The sequence below is a fragment of the Bison bison genome, unplaced genomic scaffold (genome assembly GCF_000754665.1).
Source record: "Bison bison bison isolate TAMUID 2011002044 unplaced genomic scaffold, Bison_UMD1.0 scf7180017864471, whole genome shotgun sequence".
NCBI classification, from domain to species: Eukaryota; Metazoa; Chordata; class Mammalia; order Artiodactyla; family Bovidae; genus Bison; species Bison bison.
In genome coordinates, this window is record NW_011495032.1 from 41,362,552 (window position 1) to 41,376,818 (window position 14,267).

At 43.2% G+C, this 14,267-nt stretch overlaps 1 protein-coding gene across 1 annotated transcript in view; it reads right to left on the reverse strand.

The window, feature by feature from the left end:
- Positions 1-14,267, reverse strand: part of NHEJ1 (nonhomologous end-joining factor 1) — a 93,013-nt gene that overhangs the window by 75,951 nt on the left and 2,795 nt on the right. Inside the window, exons 2-5 of the mRNA XM_010861213.1 lie at positions 13,543-13,719; positions 12,403-12,615; positions 4,843-4,981; positions 3,854-3,912 (exon numbers count right to left, since the gene is read on the reverse strand). Coding sequence (XP_010859515.1) covers positions 3,854-3,912; positions 4,843-4,981; positions 12,403-12,615; positions 13,543-13,719 — 588 coding nt within the window. The remainder of the gene's footprint in view (positions 1-3,853; positions 3,913-4,842; positions 4,982-12,402; positions 12,616-13,542; positions 13,720-14,267) is intronic.

Sequence of the window (14,267 nt, forward strand, 5' to 3'; positions counted from 1 at the left end):
GAGGAAGCCGACTTCACACAACTGCCCAGGTTTCAGAGTCCGGGGCTGATTCCCAGCCAGGGGTTGCCAGCTGCAGAGGGCGGGGCTCTATTTTGGGCTGCCTGCTGTCCCTGAGCCGGCCGCCTCTGGTTTGAGCAGCAGGCAGCCCCAGTGACTCACACACCCATGCAAACCGCCTGTGGCTCGTGGCATGGCCTCGGAATGCCAGCCTTAGGCCAGCTCCCTCCTCACCCCATTACACTGGGATAAATAAATAAAGAGCACGCCAGCAGCCGCACGGCCTGATGGCAACCAGATGAAGAGAGGGAGGCACGGACAGGGCCAGGAGAAGGAACTCCCTCCAGTGGACCCTGCTGAGCGAAGGCCATGGCAGCCTACTCATCCTAAACTTCCTCAACACCGTTCCAACTGGTGTGTAGTCGCAGACCCCAGATCCTTGACGGGTCTACCATTCCTAAAGGGGCCTCTCAGCCCCTTGTCCTAGGAAATGCTCAATGTGGGGATGTTGCCCTCTGTGAGAACAGGGCCAGCCCTGACTTGAATGGGCATTGCCAGGATTCCTCCTCTAGTTAGGTCACCATCAATTGGCCCCTTTGGGCTCCCTGGAAATGAAGATCAGGCTCTTAAGGGAAGAGGAAAAACAAAAGGTCTAAATATGGAGAGGTAACCCCTGTTCAATCCTTAAATATTTTTCCTGGACTTAGTGTCCTAGAAACCTCCCATCCACTGCCCCCTGCGCCCTATCTTGATGGCCTCTTGCCTAGCAACTGTCCCAGTGAGAACCAGGAAAACAGACCCCAGGCACTGACCGCTCAGCCCTCTGACATCGGCCCTGGCCCCCTGCACCTTCATCCCGAACTCTCTGTCCCCGGTTTGTTTATCTTCCTATGTTGCTTATTTTGATGGCACATCCTTTCAGCTCAGTCTTGGGTGACCCTATGACCCTTCTGTGTCCTGTTTGTAGGACCCCAGGCAAGCAGAGTTGCTGAAAAGATGCAGTGGCCATAAGAAATGCTGCAGTCCTGGAAAGAAATCTTTCAGTTCTAGCAGCTCTGTAGGACATTCTGAGGACAGTGCCGTGATCCCAGAGGTCACAAGAATTCTACATTATCCCAGCCCTTGACTCTCCTCTAATTTGTGTGTACGACCAGTAAAAGCAGCAAAACAAAATGGGGATAATCCTAGACTATGAGTCAAGAAGTATGGATGGTCCTAAACCTACAGCTACCACCATATGACCTTAGGCAAGTCACTTAACCTTTCTGAGGCCCAATTTCTTTTATTTTATTTATCTATTTAATTGGCTGTGACAGGTCTTAATTGCAACATGCTCCATGGCACAAGGGATCTTTGTTCCCCAACCAGAGATTAAACCTGCATCCCCTGCATTGCGAGGCAGATTCTTAACCACTGGAGCACCAGGAAAGTCCCTGAGGCCCAATTTCTTAAGCTATGAAATGAAAAGCTACTATCTATCTCTAAGATATTTTCCAGATATAATAAAACTCTACAAGTCTATGCAGTTTGGATGTGATCCACCCAGAACCTACAGGACCAGTATTCTTGAAGCAGTTGGTTCGAAAACACCAATCTCCTTCCTGGGCTAAGACCTGTTTTCTACATGCTTTCTCATTCAGTTCCACAGTACTCCCCCCACCCCAATAGTGTGAAATGAGCCTCCAATTTTACAAATGAGAAAATAGAGGCTCTGAGAGAAGTGATTTATCAAAGCCACAAAGTAAATCAGAAGAAAAACTGAAGATCCCAAATAAGAGTCTAACAAGCAACACTGGATCCACAGCCCACACAGCCACAATTTTCATAAAATCCCTTTAGCATAGGTTTATCAACATATTTATCCACAAACTCATTGAGAACCTATTACTTCCAGGCACTATGTTTGATGCTGGGAACATGGAAACACATTCAACATGGTTCTTGCCCTCAAAGAGTCCATGAAAGTGAAAGTGAAGTCGCTCAAGTCGTGTCTGACTCTTTGCGACCCCATGGACTACAGCCTACCAGACTCCTCTATCCATGGGATTTTCCAGGCAAGAATACTGGAGTGGGTTGTCATTTCCTTCTCCAGGGGATCTTCCCAACTCAGGGATCGAACCCCGGGTCTCCCGCATTGCAGGCAGACGCTTTACCATCTGAGCCACCAGGGAAGCCCTTCAAAGAGTCCATAGCTCAGTGGAAAAAGACATACTCTTGCAAGCATACAAACAGCATCATTATAAAGCTATAACTGCTAAAAAACAGAGGCATGAACCCAGGCACTATCATCTCAGGAAAGCAGGATTATAAGACAGTCTGTAAAGGTCTCCCAAAGAAGCTGAAGCTGACACTCGAAAGATTAATAGACGTTCACAAGGTAGAAAAGACCAGGGCATTGGGCATTCTAGATAAAGGAACAATGTGTGCAGAGACACAAAGGCAAGAGAAAACAGCATTTTTGGCAATTCAAACCCATTCTATATGGCTGACGCATAAAATATACAGAAAAAAAAATGCTGAGAAACCAAGCTGAATAGGAATGCAGGCACTAGATAGGAAGGCACCTCCTTGATGAGCTAAGAATAAGCCTAACATTGTTTGACTAAGGGGCTGAGGCATGGAACAAGCATGTCATACCAGCCTACATTAACCTCCTTAATACATAAACCTATAGACAGGAGAAGCTATCTGAAAGAAAAATGGCCTAGGATATCTCTCTGTCCCAAGTTTTGGTTTAATGGTCTCTCTTTCCCCATGAATACCTAAAACCTGTTCTGCTTCAAAACTGAGCAATGCAGCTCTCCTCCTCCAGAATTACAACCACTTTAGTAGAGGGACTGAGGGCTCCGTTCACGTTTGGTTCTCACTGTTAAGACCTCAAGCATCATGCAGCTACTGCTCAGTCAATAGACAGAGGCAGGACAGAAGGATCTGAATCAAGAACACCTGCCTGTTGCCCAGCCCTGTGACAAGCACGAATTTCAGGTTCAAAAGAAGTATGAGTCACAGTCCCTGCCCACAAGGAGCTGACAAATTAGCCTAGAAGACAAGACAGAAAATTGAATAATCCATACATATGATAAATACTATAACAGCATTATTTACTTACACAATAAAGTACCAACCTGGGTAATGTGTATAATTAGAAAATAGTGCAATAATACTAGGGTACTAACGGTACAACCAACAGCTCCCAGAAGAGTTAGAGAAAAAGATCAATATTGACTGGTACTATCAAAGGTCACTATTATTAATATTCCCCCTGCTTGGCATTTAATAGATGTTTCTTTTGGCCAAGCTCAATCCTTAGAAGGGAAACCTAGGAAGGAGCTTCTGACAGGCCACAATTATCTTCTCCCCATTCATTCCCTTGCCAGTCCCCTTGCATAAACACTGTGATTTTCCACAGCCTACTGCGCCCACAAGACCGTCCCCAAATGCTAGCCCTGTGCTTTTCACCATCCCCTACTGCAGGATGTACAAGGGGACAAGGAATAATGACTAGCCCCCCGCTCCACAATCCAGACCTGGGATCAAATCTCAACAAGCAAAAATTTAGCAACTGGTCAACCAAGCCTTCCAAGAGAATACCAAATAAAATGCCTAGGTACTGCAGCAGAGATGTTTTACAAATGTTAATCAGCCCGCTTCTACCTTTTACATCTTTCCCCCTACTTCTCCCCAGTGTCTCCATCTTAAGCTTTTCAGACTTTCTATAGGTGACTTTTCTAGAAAATAGATTTTTCAATCATGCAATCAAACCCAATACCCAAAATGCAAGTCACTACTCAGGCACCTGGAAAGAGGAAGTAAAGTGAAGTCTGCACTAAGAGAAAGGAAATAACGAACACTTTACCTCTACCATAAATCGTTCCAAGAAGGAACTCTCTTCAAATGGCTCTGTCTTCAACCGATCTGTAACAAGAAGGGAGAAAGAAAGGAAATATGAGTCTTAGAACACGCTCCCTACCTATGAGATGGAAAGGGAACAGAGCCCAGGACTTCTTGGGGAAAAGGATAAAGATGCAACATCCAGAGACACCAAGTGGGAGAAGAGCACAAGCAGGAGGAGGACAGGATGATTAGCCATGACAACAGGTTCAGCGGCAGCACGTGCTCTCGAAGGTCTTCCCACCACAAAGACAGGCTGGATTGAATTTTTAATCTGAAGTTGGAGCTATGCAACCTTCTAAAGTCCCAAGTCATGTTTGCCCTCATGCAATTTTGTACAGCTGTTGGCCCCTTTCCAGAATCTTTCCTGGCCATTGCCTAGGGCATGTCTGACTCAGTTACAGCATCTCTTAGACACCTGGGCCCCAGCCAGATACTTGAAGCAAAAGAAGTGTCATCTAATCTCCAATTCCTGGTTAGCACCCAGCACCCGGGGAAGCACCTCCCTCATACAAATGAGTCTCCCCCTTTCTGAAGGCCCTTCAACCACTCCCCAGCCAACTCCCAAAAAATGTCCTGGGCTTCCCTGGTGGCTCAGTAGTAAAGAATCTGCCTGTCAATGCAGGAGACACAGGTTTGATCCCTGATCTGGGAATATCCCACATGACACAGAACAACTAAGCCCATGCGCCACAACTACTGAGTCTGCACTCCAGAGCCCAGGAGCTGCAATTACTAAAGCCCGTGTGCCCTAGAGCCTGTGCTCCTGCAAAAAAAAAGCCACTGCAATGAAAAGTACATGCACTACAACTAGAGAATAGCCCCCACTCGCCGCAGCTAGTGAGTAGCCCACACAGCAACAAAGATCCAGCACAGCCAAAAATAAATAAATAAAATTATTTAAAACAAACAAATGAAAAGCCCCACATGATGTCTAAAAGAATGTCCTCTCACCTCGGCTGAGTGTAGCCCCACTCTCCTGGTAGTCCTGGATCTCTAGATCTTTCATATGAAGCAACGTTGTTAGGTCCCTCACCTGGCACTGCAATGCCAGACTCATGCCCATCAGAGGACGAATCAAATGTTGGGAGACCTTCCATGGAAGAGATACTAATTAGTCAACAGATACACATTAAGTACTCCCTAATGCTGTATAAGGTATTAGGAAAAATACTAAAAAAACAAATGTTTGCACAGGAATTTATATTTTTATAAGCATGCAACATGTTTACATGAATGTAAACACAGATACAATAACTTAATAAGTATGTGAAAGAGGTCCAGGGATTTTCTTTGTGGCACAGATAAGAGAATGGGAAGAATAAAGGATAGCACACATGAACAGATAACCTCAAGTCACGATGTAAAGAGAAGGCTGTGATACAGGTGATAAGAGGTAAGTGTGGACTCAACTCTCAGCAAAAATTTAGAGACAAAAGCAGAAGATCCAGGTAACCTTCAAGAAAGTGGGTCCAGCTAGAACAGAGTATGCTGGCTGGAGTGTAACAGAAGACAAACAACAGCAGAAAGTAGAGAACTTTGAAAGTCAAATCAGACCCAGACACTATGATCAGTTCAGTTCAGTCACGTCCAACTCTTTGCAACCCATGGACTGCAGCATGCCAGGCTTCCCTGTTCATCATCAACTCCCGGAGCTTGCTCAAGCTCATGTCCATTGAGTTGGTGATGCCATCCATCCATCTTATCCTCTGTCGTCCTCTTCTCCTCCTTCCTTCAATCTTTCCCAGCATCAGGGTCAGTTCTTCAGATTGGGTGGCCAAAGTACTGGAGTTTCAGCTTCAGCATCAGTCCTTCCAATGAATATTCAGGACTGATTTCCTTTAAGATTAACTGGTTTGATCTTCTTGCAATCCAAGGGACTCTCAAGAGTCTTCTCCAACACCACAGTTCAAAAGCATCAATTCTTTGGCCCTCAGCTTTCTTTAGAGTCCAGCTCTCACATCCACACATGACTACTGGAAAAACCATAGCTTTGACTAGACAAACCTTTGTCAGCAAAGTAATGTCCCTGCTTTTTAATATGCTGTCTAGGTTGGTCATAGCTTTTCTTTCAAGGAGCAAGCATCTTTTAATTTCATGGCTGCAGTCACCATCTGCAGTGATTTTGGATCCCAAGAAAATAAGGTCTATTGCTATTTCCATTGTTTCCCCATCTATTTGTCATGAAGTGATGGGACTGGATGCCATGATCTTAGATTTTTGAATGTTCAGGGCTGATAACAGCCCACAATGAGGCCAGAGTTTCAATCTGTCCCCACAAATGCAGCAAAGTCTAAGATTATTGTTGTAACTGAAGTAAGCCAGTCACCAAAAGACCAGCCTAGGAAGGAATAAGCCAGCCTTCCACACGGCTTGCTCTTAACCAGAGGTAAAGAAGGATGCAAGCATGGCCATATGGCAATGCAGCTAGGGTGATACTTATATGATAATGCATAGTTGTATAGAATAACTATTCCATTCACCCACACATGGTGAATGTGTAGGTGACATTTTTTTGACAGCCAGTAAAAAAAAAAAAGCTAAATTTGATCATTTATTCCTGGGAAGTATCATGAAAGTTCCTTTCCTTTCCCTCAAGGAGAATTGTTTCTTTTAAGAGGCACTAAGAAGAAATGCCCTAAATCAGAGGTCAGCAAATTTTTTCTGTAAGGGCAAGATGGTCAATATTTTCAGCTCTGTGGCCCATACAGTCCCTGCCACAATACTCAACTCAGCTGTTGTAGCAAGAAAACCGCCATAGAAAACATGTACTAAATGGGGGTGGCTGGGTTCCAATATAACTTTACAAAAACAAGCAGCATGCCAGGTTTGGCCTGCTGACCACATATGCCAATCCCTGCCCTAGACCTGAACAGGAGAACTTTTCGACAAGAAAGTCCACACAGGCTTGAAATGAAGAAAAGGTACTGAAGTGGCCAATAAGATGTACAAGCCAGACTCATTTGGACCAGGATCAGAAGTCTGAATTCTTCAGACTCTTCTGTGTGTATTTCCATTAATTTTCTAGTAAAACTTATTACTAAAGGCTTCAAGCTTATTACAGCGCAAACTGAGAGGAAGAGATCTTTCATTACAGACAGATTATAAGAGAAGACACTGGGTGTGTGATACTGTGGGGGAAGTTAGGGGTTAATGGCAACAAGCTTTTATATCAGCACCAGGACCCAAGAAATGCAGGGGTAACAGTGCAGCGTGGGAGGCCAGTAGTCAAGTCTAGCCATAGAGACCGGTCCCTGCTTTCTGTCACACACCACACCCCAACCAAGTACTATCTCCCAGCTCAGTCCTTAGTATGAACTTAAACCTCCAGGCAGTACTGTTCAGAGCATGGCAGAAGTCCTGCTTTTGGAAAATGTATCTGTTCCAGACTCAACCCTCTTTCCTAGGAACTGTTTTAAGTTTGGACCTTTTCAAAGGAAACCAGGAGGAAAAATAGGTGAATACTTATCTGAAAGCAAGTCAGTGGTTGGTGGGCTGACTTGAAAATAACTGCCACTGCTAACTGAGCAGCGTCACCATCTATTTGGTAGCAGCACTCAAATAACAGAAACTCCTAAAGTTAATAATCAACCTTTCTCTGGGGGTTACTTTCACAGCAATTCGAGTGGTAGTAAATAAAACAGAATGAAACATGATGAGAAACAGCTTTTAATCAATGCCATGTCTAATTAAATGTGGTGATTATTTCAATTATTGATAGGACTCCAATGTCTACATAGCATTTTTAAAAAGCTTTTTATCATTGAGTATTTCAGCTTCTGAAATAATTTCACAGAGTTGGGTTACACCACTCTGAATCATTGGGGTGTAACTCATTTCGACATTAGCTGAACCCTGTCTTAGATCAATTAATTAGAATAAGACATTGTGGCTGAAGCAATAGATTTCAAAGCAAATTCACAGACACTACAAGGAAACACGCTGAAGCGCTGTACGAGGCCAGGGACGCTCCTTTCCCTTCATCTACGGACAGCAACATATGGAAAGATGCAGTTCAATAAGTCAATTCAATAAATACCTACCGGGTGTCGAATATGTGCTCTGACCCTGCGAGGCCTCTGCCCTTACAGAGCTCCCAACAGCTAAGGAAGTCAGGAAGTGTGGTGGATATAGAAGCAGGAGTTGCCAATCTTGTCTAGAGGAAAAGCTATTTATAATTTTCCCCAACGTCTTCAGATTTCTCATAGAAATGTTCAAGAGTCAGAAGAGCAGGACAGCAGTTATCAATCCCAAGATGAAACACAGCATGCTTGAATTTAATGAAAAAGGCAGTAGACTGGGAATCAGATTAACACGCTACCCTGGTTCTAACTACACCTGGATGTGAAAATGACTTCATCCCCAAGTACTCTCATGGTCTCTGTCTTTTTTAAAAAGAAAAATTATGGAATTGGAATATTTGCTCTCGTAGGTCCACTTTAATGCCAAGTAATATGACACATATTCTCTTATCTAATCCTCACAACTCTGTAGTAAGGTCATGATTGGTATCTTCATTTTACAGATGAAGAGACTGAGTCTCATAAAAATTTAGTAACTTATCCAAGCTGATACAAGTAGTCAAAGTGGTGGAGTTAAGTTACAAGTTCAGGTCTGCTGGTTCCAAACCCTGTGCTCCTTCCACTACAGGAAAAAAAAAAAAAACCTTTGGATGTGACTCCTGGGAATCATAAAATTGCCAAAAAGGTGACAAATTTGAAACTCAAAATATGGAATATCAAGAATTACATTAGGGCTTCCCTGGTGGCTCAGTGGTAAAGAATCCACCTGCCAATTCAGGAGAGATGGGTTCGATCCCTGATCCAGGAAGATCCTGGATACCTTGGAGCAACTAAGCCCACGTGCCACAACTACCAAGCCTGTGCTCTAGAGCCCATGAGCCACAACTACTGAAGCCAGCTCCCTAGAGTCCATGCTCCATCACAAGAGAAGCCACTGCAATGAGAAGCCTGCACAGAGCAACTGGAGAGTAGCCCCCGCTCACTGCAGCTACAGAAAAGCTGGCACAGCGACAAAGACCCAGCACAGCCAAAACAAAGAAAATTATTTACAAAAAAGAATTACACTGGGAATAAAGATAACAACAACAAAAAAGAATTAGATAATAGAAAGACTGAACAGTGGGAAGGAGTGGGTGATGAAGAGAGGTTGGCCAGAAGTGGAAATGGGCTCTGTGTTAGAAAGCTTTATATATCCCATAATATCTTGCAGAGATAGGAAAACTATTATCAACACGTTACTAATGTGAATACACCATGTGGTAGAGGAGGTGGGGACACTCCCTGTAAAAAGAGGGAAGCTCTCACTCCCTTGTATGATGAGGAGGAGTTATACTGCATAATCTCTCCAGAAAACAAGACGGCATTATGTCAGCGATTTATTAAAGATGCAAATATTCCTTGATTCAGTTATTCCACTTCTAGGAATTTACTCACACATTTACACATAGAAAAAGTAAATACAAGGGTGTTTATTACATATAACAACAAAAGAATGGAAACAGTTTAAGCGTCTACTGGCAGCAGATCAACTAAATACATGTTGATATATTCATTCATCAAAATGCTATGTGGCCATTAAAAAAATATTAAGGCAGGTCTTCTAAATGTATTACTGTGAATGATTTCCAAGTTCTAAAACTAAGTGAAAAAAGCAAGGTACTGGACACTGTGAACAGCATGTTAACATTTGTGAAAATACATACATATCCAAAGATCTGATTCTGACTGTATGAGTATATTCATATATATACATATATTCATATATAAATGTATAGATACATACACACAAACATATATGTAGCTTTCCTTAAGAATTCACAAGAATGTGACAGTAGTAGTTGTTTTAGAAAAGAAAAATGAAGGACTGGGAAGGGAATAGAAAGTAGACCGACTTCTTAACGACATACCCTTAAATGCCATTTGAAGTGTTTGCCTTTGGCATGAGTTACTCATTCAAAAAGAATTAAATAAGAACTATGACAAGAATGAGTAACAAACAAAAATTATGACTGTGTGACCTCACAGACACATACAAGCCTGAAATAGAATCCACCTACATCCTCGCCCATGTCCACTGGTTCTAAATTTTCCCCTATAAAGCTTTCTCAGGTACAGGGGTTTCCCTGAGATGGCATTCTTCTTCTTTGAATAATATATCTTGAAGCATAATTATTAATAAATTGTTCTCCCCATGGCCAACCAAGACGCATTCGACTCTAAATACTGCTGCCTCTTTTTAAACTGCCGCTCTCCAACTAGAGAAATTTGCCTAGGAGAGCTAAGTGTTCTTAACATACTACTTTCCATTATATTATCACGACAGAGGCTGAGATGGCTGGATGGCATCACTGACTCGATGGACATGAGTCTCAGTGAACTCCGGGAGTTGGTGATGGACAGGGAGGCCTGGCGTGCTGCGATTCATGGGGTCGCAAAGAGTAGGACATGACTGAGCAACTGATCTGATCTGATCTGATACAAGTATCCTTTACTGTATTCTTTTGAAAGGAATAACTATTAGAGCTCATAAGCTTCCAACAAGAACTGCCTCTCCAGTCTCATTTGTCTGAATTTCCAGGGCTGTGTGATACAAAATAAGAGTAGCTATTGGGAGGGCTTCCCCAAGGCTGCCCAAATGTTTTGGTGCCACAACAAGCATTATTGAGGGAACAGTGCCCCCTGGTGTTACTTAGAAAAAGGTACAGGGGTTTTAAACAAAAAATTCTATCTAAAGCAAGGTGGAAATTTTCATAAACTCAAATAAAATCAACAAATGTGAGTGATGATTACCTGCTAAGCATTGCCAATGAGCCTTAAAAATACAGAAGTTAATGTGCAGTGGTTCTCCAAACACTCAAGTCTAGTTTGGGTCAAAAATACCAGATCAAAAACAGAACAGTTTATTGAAAAGCACTTTGTCCCATCACCCTATTGATGCCACAGCATCACAGCACCCCTGGGAGACTAAAGAAGGAAGGTAGGAAATGATGCCCACTTGTCTTCAGTTCTCTCTGCTGATAAAACTACAACCTTCAAATACCCACAGAAGATCCTGTCTTCTAATGTTGAAACAAGCTCTGTTTATATAGGATAGAAAGACTACCAGAAGTAATTCCTGCAAACTAGTTCTTCACTCTCAACTAACTAATCACTAATAAAAACTCTTGGGGAGACTTCCCTGGCCGTTCAGTGGTTAAGACTCCATGCTGCCAATGTACGGGCCATAGGTTCAATCCCTGGTCGGGGAACTAAGAACCCACATGCTCCACAGTGCAGTCAAAAGATAAAAATAAATAAAAGCTCTTGGGACCTAGAGAGCTACAAGTGAGCAGAGGACATTATCTCCCAAGTCCCTGAAAATGGGTTCATGAATCAGACCTAGCTGGGAATCAAATTCCAGCTCATTCATTCATAAACTGGATGACTTTGGACAGATTACCTTGAATCTCAGCTTGCTACTCTGAAAAATGTCAATAATACTTACCTTGCAGAACAGTCGTGAGGATTAAAAGATAACGTTCAGAAAGGTACTCAGCACTGGCATATACCCTACCCTACTCCCAGAGTAATCTTAATAAATTACAAACTGGATCAGGTTAAACCCCTGCTTAAAGTTTTTCAATGAATCCCTGTTGCCTTTGGGATCAAATCCAAACTCATTAGAATCTTTCAAGATCTGGCCATTGTTTACCTCTTTTCTCACAACCTTCTGCAGTCATGAAGTTCCCCCACTTGCCCCACACTTATACACCTCCACTCCTCTCAAAATGCACTCTTGCCTAGAATGATTTTTTCATTTTCTCCAATTAGTTCCTACTCATCTTCAAAACTCAGCTCAGAAGATCTTTTCAAAAATGTTTTCCAGATTTCTAAATCATCCTGAGCTTATCTTGACCAACGTATATACCATCCTTTATCTTGCTTTCTGTCTGTCTTCTCATTAGATTATGAATCCAGGAATAGGCTCAAGTGAAGTGAAGTGAAGTCACTCGGTTGTGTCCAACTCTGCAACCCCATGGACTGTAGCCTACCAGGCTCCTCCATCCATGGGATCTTCCAGGCAAGAGTACTGGAGTGAGTTGCCATTTCCTTTTCCAGGGGATCTTCCCGACCCAGGGATCGAACCCAGGTCTCCCGCATTGTAGGCAGATGCTTTACTGTCTGAGCCACCAATAGGCTATATTGTTTTAAACCTGAACACCCAACAATTAGCCCACAGTAGATGCTTAATAAATGTTCAATAAATCAAGTAATGACTAAAGATACCCAGTCAAGCATGTAGACCCAAACTCTGCTCCTTTTGTAAGGAAAGGAATACCAGTCAAGAAAACTTTATGCCTTCTTTCTAGTTAAGAAAAGTTTTCTAACTGGAGAAGAATTTCAAATGGGGTTTACAAAGAAAAAAAAGAGAGTACCAAAAGCTTCATATGAGAAGCTTTGAGAAGGAGCAGCTGGCACTCCTTTCCCTACCCCATGTTCAAACCGCACTTACCAGTGAAGGGCTAGCTAGGATGCAGTGGAAATTCCAATAGAATGGGAGGCCAGAAAGCTCACTCCGCACCTGTAGTATCAGTGCCTCTGCCACACGATCACAGGAGAATGTAGCCGTGCCAGGGCAAGAAGCATCCTTCAACAATGGGCGCAGCAGATCATCCAAATGATGAAGAAAAGCCTCGGGAGGAGCAGTCAGGCGCTTGTTCAGCTCCTTAAAAGACAGCAGGATTTGTACAGAGTGAGAAAGCTAAAAGGAAACTGACTCCCTTGTACACACATGCTAAGTCACTTCAGTCGTGTCCAACTCTTTGTGACCCCACATATTGCAGCCCGCCAGGCTCCTCTGTCCATGGGATTTCCCAGGCAAGAACACTGGAGTGGGTTGCCTTGCCTTCCTCCAGGGGGCCTTCCCAACTCAGGGATTGAACCCAAGTCTCTTACGTCTCCTGCACTGGCAGGCACGTTCTTTACCACTAGTGCCACCTGAGATTCCCTTATAGATAACTGCAAAGGAAAGCTCTGGTTAACAGGAAGACAGTGGGCAGGGGACTCCCCTGGTGGTCTAGTGGGCTAAGAATCTACCTTGCAATGCAGAGTATGCAGGTTCAATCCCTGGTTCAGGAATATCCTGAACCTTGAGGGGCAAGTGAGGGGCCCATGCTGAGGGGCAACTGAGCCCGTGTGCAGAAACTGCTGAGCCCGTGCACTCTGGAGCCCACAAACCACAACTAGAGAGGTCCTCAAGCCAGAATGAAAGATCCTACATGTCACAACTAAGACCCGATACAGCCATGTAAATGAAGACATATTTTTAAAAGAGAAGATAGTAGGCAGAAGAGGAAGGTGAGGGAAAATAAAAACATCAGAACAGGAAAGAAGAAAACAATTTTGGCCTACTTCACAATTCTTCCTTCTACTAAATACACTACAGAAATATACCCACACCCACACCCATATGGAAAGATCCCAGGGTTAGAGGTGGAAATGCAGAACACTGGTGGCAATTGTTTTATCCTGATTTAAACTTCCTTGGTAACCTATAGGCCAACAAGCTGGGAGATGGTAATGCTCCCTGACCTTCACTAGGGAAGAAATTATGTCCCCTGCCACCCACAGCAGTACTTCTCTTCACACTTACCTTGGCTCGCTGGCTGATCACACTAGTGTCCACCTGTTCATGCCACACCTGTTGAAGATCTGAAACCAGCAAGGCATAGCCCTGCCTGGTGATATACGCCTTGGCCAGGAGGGAGTTCTCAGCAAGCTGTAACCATGCCCATGGCTGCATCAGCAGGCCTTGCTCCAGTTCCTCCATCTGCAGCAGAGTCTTAATTTAGCAAAATGCCTCCAGGGTCCTGCAAGTCTGACACCACTCAGACAGTTCTGTATCAAATATGCTTCATGAAAATCCTCAGAAAACAGAAGGAATGGATTTACTTTCTTCTACCTCTCCTCCACCCTCCTGGTATGTAATAAGCTGAGCATCAATCTTACTACCTCCTATCACTAAAAATCTATCTAGAATTTTGACAGCTTTTTCCTCATATTAAATTCCTAGAGGATGTAAAATATCTCCTTCTTCTATAGCATTTAAGGCTCAATAAAAGGGTAATAGAATTTCTGCTTTCCAATGGTAAAACAATGTGGAAACCCACACCATTCTTGTCGCAACTTTATCACATTCCTAATAAATATGTCAGTGCTACCCTTTCCCAGAATTTCTAAAAGAGAAGAAATTGTTCTTTTTTATAAAACATCATAAGTATCATAAGCAGGAAACTCGAATTATTTGATAAATATCTAAAAACAAAACTCTGGAAGCTCTCAGAATTTTAAATATATGTGTGTGTGTGTTCTGACTCT